General features: G+C 42.6%; 2 protein-coding genes across 2 annotated transcripts in view; both read right to left on the bottom strand.

Annotated features, from left to right (window-relative positions):
- Positions 1-358: 358 nt before the first annotated feature.
- cnppd1 (cyclin Pas1/PHO80 domain containing 1) lies at positions 359-4,869 on the bottom strand. Its single transcript, XM_010771192.1, has 8 exons — positions 4,715-4,869; positions 3,893-3,995; positions 3,187-3,268; positions 2,968-3,088; positions 2,663-2,791; positions 2,511-2,572; positions 2,285-2,402; positions 359-2,196 (listed from the first exon to the last, which is right to left on the bottom strand). The coding sequence occupies exons 1-8, from the start codon at positions 4,775-4,777 to the stop codon at positions 1,588-1,590; spliced, it is 1,287 nt and encodes a 428-aa protein (XP_010769494.1). The 5' UTR covers positions 4,778-4,869; the 3' UTR covers positions 359-1,587.
- A 453-nt stretch (positions 4,870-5,322) lies between these two features.
- Positions 5,323-8,519, bottom strand: part of abcb6a (ATP binding cassette subfamily B member 6 (LAN blood group) a) — an 8,175-nt gene continuing 4,978 nt past the window's right edge. The window contains exons 10-20 of the mRNA XM_010771193.1: positions 8,190-8,315; positions 7,999-8,075; positions 7,843-7,906; positions 7,663-7,748; positions 7,510-7,567; positions 7,322-7,426; positions 6,912-7,086; positions 6,706-6,818; positions 6,519-6,613; positions 6,373-6,441; positions 5,323-6,296 (exon numbers count right to left, since the gene is read on the bottom strand). Of these exons, the coding sequence (XP_010769495.1) occupies positions 6,137-6,296; positions 6,373-6,441; positions 6,519-6,613; positions 6,706-6,818; positions 6,912-7,086; positions 7,322-7,426; positions 7,510-7,567; positions 7,663-7,748; positions 7,843-7,906; positions 7,999-8,075; positions 8,190-8,315 (1,128 nt within the window). The 3' untranslated portion in view covers positions 5,323-6,136. The remainder of the gene's footprint in view (positions 6,297-6,372; positions 6,442-6,518; positions 6,614-6,705; positions 6,819-6,911; positions 7,087-7,321; positions 7,427-7,509; positions 7,568-7,662; positions 7,749-7,842; positions 7,907-7,998; positions 8,076-8,189; positions 8,316-8,519) is intronic.

The following is an 8,519-nucleotide window of genomic DNA, read 5'->3' on the forward strand; positions in this document are numbered from 1 at the left end:
TGTTTCCGGCCAGGGGTGGATGGGAGGGGTACAATAACATGGCACAGGCTCAAGGGGGAGGGACGACGACTGTTCTGCCGAAACAGGACATCTGCTTAAGACACATTAGGAATGCATTGGCCTGGCGCCTGTCATCTCATATCCCAAAATGTGCCACCTTTTACTGGCTTCAGTAGAGAGTAGCACACCCAAGATGGAAGCTTCTGGCATAAGATTCATCCTTGAAATGTTTGACAAATGATTTATTAACAGCGGCTATGTCAGAAATGGAAGTAAATGTCAAAGCTTCATGGACTAAATGTGTTACAGAGGCTGTGATCTCAGATGACAATGTTGTTAAAAGATGATTCACAAAATGTCCCAAAGAAATGCATTCTTTATTATTTCTACAGATTTGTACAATATTTGCATTTTACACCATGTACAAAATGAAAGGACTTCGTGCTGTATCAAATTCCGATGTCCAGAGCGATTTTATCGAAGTATCAATTACAAAGTGAATGTCCTGGGGACTGTGTATAACTGTACATGAAAACAAAACGGATTCTTCACATATTCCTCCGGTGTTCAAAATACACACACTGCTGTTATAGCGGAGTGAAATGTCCTGTTGCAGTGAAAATGGAGCCAGATGTGCAAAGTTCAGACTGCATCAACAGAGAAACACTTCTGCTAGCTTGTAACGTTCTATTCAAAATGTTAACTTCAGAAGCACCCGGCAGACCCATCGTATGTATACACTTTTCCCATGTAGGCTAATCTCTTAAATGTGGCTACATTACCCTGTTACACATGGCATTAAGGTTGTGTGATATCCTGTTGCTATATAGAATCTGGAAGGTTTATAAGCTATAAATGACCAGAATAAGGTACACTGAGGTATGGAGACGTTGCATTCAAATGGTCTTTTTCCTTTCTTTGACGCTTCCTCTTGAATAAAAGGGGAGAGTTTACAAAGATGGGAGACAATTTGTTTTACAAACTAAGTCAAATCTGGTTTATAAAATCAGTGTTTGATGTAAAGCTCCCGTTGCATACGTGACAAATAGATGGTAAAACTAGGCAAATATGGATAAGCAAAAGTAAAACTGCTTTAATCCCTTCTTCTCACGGAGCAAATTTAAAATAACAACTCAACTTTCAGATACGCTGCGAAACCTCCGAACACTTCCATGAGCTTGCCTAGTAACAAGCAGCCTTAATATAATAACTCAAAACACCACACCCATCACAAAGGCCCTGTATCACCACCTGGCAGATCTGAACTTCAAAACAATATTAAAAAGCTTAGCAAAACAGTTTGGTTGCAGCCAATGAAAAACAAACTATCCTGCATTTAAAACCGGTTGCAGAGAACTAAGGGAACACTATGGCATTTTACTTATGGCAAATGTATTCTGCAGTGCTATGCTGTAAGTGAACTTCCACCACCTCACTCCTACTGTGCCTCATACCTCTCTCCTTTGCACCTGTATTCTAGATCTGGAAAAGTAAACAAAAACCTGACGTCAAACAGTCATGAGTAGAATGCTGGTTTCATTTCCAGAGTCCGTCACCACAGGTCCACAGCGGCCATGTTTCCTGTCACTACCCGGGCAGGAGCAGAGCTTGAGCTTTATCGACAGGCAGCATAGTCTCTGCAGGACGACAGGGTCCCAGCTGTAGAGGGGGAAACAGGCGAGAGTTCAGACCCGGCTCGGCCCCCCCAAGGAGCCACGACGCATGGTTATCAAGGGGGCCGTGAGCAAAGACTGTTGAGGTGTTTCTAAGCCCGCACTCGAGACGAGGAAGGGACGCCAGACAGCCGGGACAGAAGAAGGACACAGGAGACCAGGTCTGGGGAGGACCAGGATCAGTTTCAGGATGTATGTGACCCATTGAGGCGAGGAGGGACCCCCAGAGACACAACACGGACGTCTGGGAGGTAACAGGTGGTGGACTGTGCTCTTCTTCCTGGTTGACTCCAAGTGTTCCGGTCTGACGGTTGTCACTCTTGTTAGCGAGAACACAACAGGGGAGGCGCGGGGCTGCAGGAGAAGCTTTCTCATTGAGGTCGGGGGTCTTGAGGTCTGGGATAATGTCAGCTGGACGCAGGGCCTGTCCGCTCCTGGAGAGACTGAGCTGGTGCAGCACGGCGCTGGTGGCGATGAGGCCGGCAACACTGGTCAGATACACCAGGCCGAGCATACAGGACACCTGGAGACACAATCAATACGGATTTACGATACAAACATCTCAAGAGTAACATATCACCCCAGCTGCTTTGAAACAAACTCCCTCCCACCTTGGTGAAGTGCTGGCAGATGGCTGCGAGGGCTTGGCTCCAGGCTGATTGTTCCAGAAGCACACAGAGGTCGGTGTAGGTGAACCAGCCGCGCTTCATTCCCTGCCGCTCTGCAATGCTGCGGATACAGAAATAGTGGTTACGCCAGAAACAGCGCTCAAACACAACACGGAAACCGTCTATAATGTCAAAACTGTAGCGCAGGTTGAAAGAGAAGACTACCAACCTGGTTTCCACTTGACTTAGTAAATCAAATAAGTCATTTGGCTCCGTGAAGAGGCTCCACTCCTATAAGATATTACACAATGGTTGAGACGGAGAACTTGACCCACACATGCACGTAAGGACACACCACGTAGAAAATGCCAACACACTCACGATGGCATTCAAGAAGTTCATCTCCAGGTTATTGACCGTTTTCACGTCCAACTTCCCAGCTGCTCCCCACTCGTCGTTGAAAACCTCTTCTTCCTCTCCTTCGTCATACAGGTACTTGCTGGCAACCATCTTATTCAGAGAGATCAGTGGCTTTGTTAATGCATTATCCTATTTACATGATTAATTCAAGATACCAGAAGTAGAATGACGACAGCACGTATTAAACTCCATTGGGAAATGAGCAGTGCCCATGCCAGATGTCACAGTGACACATTTGGATTGACCCATGACCCCAACACACATACCATGGAGATCAGGAAGAGGTCAGAGGAGGAGATCTTTTGTAGGTATTCAGGGTTTCTATGTCGGAGCCTTTCAATGTAAACAAGAGCCAGCATCATGGCACACGGAGAGATGCAAGCTTCCCTGCAGCAGAAAATAGAAACGTTTTTATGAGGTTTGACAGGCGCAGGGCCAAACTCACTGCCTGTAGCAAGGCACCATCTATGCATAGAAGGACAAACCTGGAAACATGTGCAGCATATTTCTTCTGGAGCTTTCTGATGGGGCTTGGGGCAGACTTCTGGAAGATTTCCACAGCGATATCTGGCATCACAGAGAGTATGAAGACAAAGTTAACACAACAGTGGTGGAATGTAACTAACTACATTTACTGAAGTGTTGTTCTTAAGTTAAAAAAAAAAAAAATGGAGGTATGTTTTTACACATTTAGTGACTAGTTACTTCTTAATACAAAAATATAAAGTATAAACGTTAAGCTACCTAGTTGTAGATAAATCAAATAAACCCCACTTTCTTTTAGTGGAACATTGAAGTGACGAACACATTAATGCACCAATAATTATCAGTCATTCAAAATATGACACATAGTACTTGAGTTGGCCATTCAGCATTGTGAGTACTTTTGATACTTTAAGTATAATTTGATGCTAATACTTTAACTGTAGCTGAGTATTTTTACACTGTAGTATTGCTACTTTTAAAGTGAATCCTTTTGGGTACTTCTTCCACCTCGTGTACTCTCATAATCTATTTGAGTTTTTAATGTATTGTGTACATGTCGCAACAACTTCACAGATGTCCTGACATTGATAATAGCAAATCTGCCAAACCCGCCTTGCACAGGAAGTATTTATTATGGAGGTGTGCCAGAGAGGAGCTCAGTCAGTTATGTACCAACATTGTTAAAAAAGCTCATATTGAACTCACCTGTAACAGGGCAAGAGAGGGCATCTAAAGAGATGTCTTTGTCCAGACCATAGTACAGGCGCTTCCTCACTCTGTCTGTCAGCCTCTGGTGTCCAGGAAGGAACTGCAACACAACACATTACAAAAAGCAATGATTAGGGGAACTAACGTTAAACAGGTAGAATATTAGTAAAGTTAATTAAAACACTCATTAACGGAGTAAATAACATTCTACTTTTACATTTTGTTAGCTGTAATTGGCCCTTCGTAGTGTTTATATGACAGTAAGTCTACAGATTTGTATCCGTCACAGTCAACTAGTATATATTTTACTTTATAGTTCTGATATAATGTCTATTTAGAGACGTTTATATTTGATGTTTGTTTACTTTCTAATATTTGTATTTCTCAAATGATGTGCAAAGCCTTATTTTAACCTGCTGCTGCTGTTACGAAAACGTACACATCTTACATCTTATCTTATTTATCTTTACCCAGTTCTCATTATACCCACATGTTTACAGGAAGTGTGGCCCATACGCCATATTGTTTAACATTAGCTGTATGCTAAGCTAACGCTAGGCCTGTAGATTGTCAACAGGCGCAAAATGACAGTAGCTAACAAAGTGCTTGTCGTTTAGAGCTTGGTTTTTTTATGAATGTTTTTAAACGACACATTGTTCAGGTGGAATAAGAAACAATTTAATCAAACTAAATCAAAGCTATGTTACCTAATGTCCCCGGTCAGTGTATTATGAGGAACACAATGTTACCAGCTGACTGAAACTAATGCGCCTAGCTTTAGCTTCCGTACTTTGTTGACCGAGCAACTCGACAACATACCGTAAACTCCTGGAAGTCCGAGAACTGAAATGTCTTCTCGTTGAATAAAGCGTCGAAATCCATATTGACTATAGATTATACATTAGTCCACTGAATGTTGAAGAGACGACTGTGTTTGGCCTCCGTCCGTCTGACAAGGAGAGCCCGAATAGCAACACGCCCCGACCCGGGACACAGAGGCAGCGTCGAGCAATGCCGCCATCTTGTGGAGATACTCTGGTACTGCAGTGTAAAAACAGCCACACATATTGACAGGGAGATATCTGAAGACTATCTGTCAAATACACACTAGAAAGGGCCAATTACAGCAATCAACATTTAAAAGTAGGATATTATTTACATTAAGTGTGCATGGAATAGCATATTCAATTAAATAGTGATTGTAAAAGGTATGAGGGATATTCTCAAAATAACTGGTACATTTCAGACTGGAATACATGGAAAAAACCTTTTATTTTTTACAAGTAAAATGAGCAATACCTTGTCACAAAGATATACAACATTGCAAATTCTTATTTCGAAATTGTTTATATGCCTGCATGTATATATAATACATGAAGTGAAAATAATGGTTGGTATTATAACTGCATTATCTATTAAGTTTGATCTTTTTCACAGCAGATAATTTGACTTTATGCAGAAGAAGCAGCTATGACGGATATCTGAGGTTCAATATCCAAGTGCCAGCTCTTATTGTCTGCATCACTTTATATGTAAATGAGCCAGTCTAAAGTCAGTTCTTTAAAAAAAGAAATCACAGGTTCTGTAATGTTCAATATTCCTTAACCCTTAAGACGAGCAACACACCTCACTTTAGTTTAGTGATCAAGAGTATAAAGACGCTTGCACATAGAAAAGTATCACTTACATTTAAATAACAGCAGAGCTCACATATCGAAAACCTAAAACAAAGTAATATAATAAATAAAACCAAGCTGAATAAATTCCCTATTGACAGCTCATTTACATATCCATTGTCATTCATCATTCACCCCTATTTCTTGCACCTCTCCCTTTATATCTTTAAATAGTGTATATCAGGACTTAGATTAAGAAAATATGTTTTAAATGAGTCAGCACAAACCGAAAAAATTCATGTCTAACATATAAAAATAAAGACAATGTTAAAAGATGGCAGCAGGAGGGCTTTTAAATGTAATAATATCTTTAAAAAAATATGTTAAACATTGAAACACTGGGAGTTACCCTGATGAATGCATGGGTCTTAATGCACTACTTTTCATTACGTTTGGAAATAATAATTCAGGACGGATTTCATTTATAATAATTGTACCTTTTGGGGGTATAAAAATCATTTGGACACCACCAGATCGTGTGCGCCGCCTCAGTTTGGTGAAGGCACCTTCTCTACTCTCAAGTACACTTTCAGTTTGACTCCGTAATAAAAACTCAAAAGCACATTCAGTGACCGTGGTGGTCTACAGAGGTGGACGGCGGCTGCATTTTCTCAGACTTGAGGTCTTTGGATTCTGTTTCTGAGGAGGAGTCGCAGTCCAGGGCTTGCTGCTGGTTCATCCACATGTCAGCGTACAGGCCTCCCTTAGCCAGCAGCTCCTCGTGCCTGGGAGGGAGAGAAGGTGTGTCACCTCAAGTTCAAAGAGATCATGAGGATGAAAGTGAGAACATTTCACACTCACCGTCCTCGCTCGGCGACCCGGCCGTCCCTGATAACCAGAATCTGGTCTGCTGCGATTATAGTGGACAGCCTTTAACAAAGAAGAAGGGATTAACTCAACCTTTGTAAACAAATTAAAAACACTTCTACAGCTCGTGCATCTCTTACCTGTGAGCTACGACAACTGTTGTTCTGTTGGTACAGACTTTATTCAGCGAGGCCTGGATGTTGCGTTCTGTCTGTGTGTCCAGAGCAGATGTGGCCTGCAGAGAGACATTCATCGACATAACTTGGACTGTAGGAATATTTCCCAAGGCTTCAATCTTTATTTTAAATGTGTTCTTTGTAATCTCACCTCGTCCAGGAGTATGATCTGTGGTGCTTTGAGGATGGTTCTGGCGATGGCCACCCTTTGCTTCTCTCCTCCACTCAGCTTCAGACCTCTTTCACCGACCTGTGTTTCATAACCTGCCAGCGAAAAAAAAAAATCACAATCAGGCAAATACGGCAAAAAAAAAAATGCAAAGTTACTAAATACTTGATACATTATCTTTGCGTCACCTTCAGGGAACGTCATGATTTTGTCGTGTATATCAGCCGCGGAGGCCGCCTCCTCCACCTCCTGGTCGCAGGCGGAGATGCGGCCGTAGCGGATGTTGTTCCTGATGGTGTCGTTGAACAGCACGGTGTCCTGGGGAACCACGCCGATGTGAGACCGCAGAGAGGCCTGCTTCACCTGAGGAGAAAACAATAAGACGTATTCATCACTAGTCCAACGAGAGCAGTTAGATGCCTTATCATTTAAACCTGCTACTTAGCGCCGGTGATACTATTTAAGCTGTGTCTGATTATCATGTAAGGCTCATTATGTTAATGCATCAATACAGAGACACTGCTTGAACTCCAGAAGTATATGCTTTGATCATCCTGTGCCTAATTGCACTTTTAATTGTGTTTCCATGTTCATTTACTTTTGATATGTCCTGCCCGTCGATGCTAATGCAGCCTCCCTGAACGTCATAGAAACGGAAGATGAGTCTCATGATGGTGCTCTTCCCTGAGCCGGACGGTCCCACCTGGGGAGGTTCAGAGGGAAAGACAACAGTCTCACTTTGCTGTACGAGTGAGTGGGTCATTTAGAAATGAAGTGGTTCCTTACCAGGGCAACCGTCTGTCCTGGAAGCACGGTGAAGGACACATCCCTGAGGATCTCCTTGCTGTGCAGAAAGAGGGTTGGAACATTCAAACTAAGTCATCTACACACTGTATTACATCATGAAACAACATGCCGTCATATCGAGTGGGAACCAACCCGTTTACGTAGCTGAAGTAAACGTTCTCAAACTCCACTTTTCCCTTTTTGTATTGAAGACTTCCTGCATTCATTACATCCTTCACCTGCATGACAGAGCAAGTACAGAACATGTCAAACAAAAAGGTGGATAACAAAACAGGAAAACACAAAACAAGCATGGTCCGGTCTGAAATGTACCTCTTCGTCCTCTTCGAAAAGGTCAAACATGCTCTCCATGTCAATGAAAGAGTTCTGGATCATTCTGGAGAAGAAGAAAATGGAGCCAACCGTTTACAACAACCTTCACAATGGATGGGTTTTCAGCACGGTGCGTTCAAAGACTTTTCTTCTTACCTGTAGTAAGTACCAAACCAGTTGAGGGGGGTGTACAGCTGGATGATGTAGGTACCAAAGAGAACAAAGTCTCCAACCTAGAATAAAATGATTGTCATTCTTCCCATGTAATCCGTAAAAGACAACACAAAGTCATCATTCGGAAGTGATTCAAGAATATATATAATGGTTTCCCTGGATGTGGTCGGTACCTGAAACTTCCCCTCCGTCACAAAGTAGGCGCAGAGCAGGGAGCCGGCCAGCAGGCCCGACCCGATGATGAGGTTCTGGGTTTGGTTGAGGAAGGCCAGCGACGCCTGGGTCTTCCACTCTGACACCTGAAGACAGGAGGAGGAAGACCTTCAGAACCAGGACTGCATGGACTGGGTATACATGTAATAATGGATGCCAATATGCTGCACATTAGCTGGTAAACAACTAGATCAGTGCTTCTCAAACTTTTTCATACCAAGGAGTCGGACCACTCAACCAATAAAAAAACACTCGCGGACCACCTAACTTCACAAATATCCCAAATCACA

This window comes from Notothenia coriiceps, unplaced genomic scaffold (genome assembly GCF_000735185.1).
Source record: "Notothenia coriiceps isolate Sejong01 unplaced genomic scaffold, NC01 NC01_scaffold00009659, whole genome shotgun sequence".
NCBI lineage: Eukaryota > Metazoa > Chordata > Actinopteri > Perciformes > Nototheniidae > Notothenia > Notothenia coriiceps.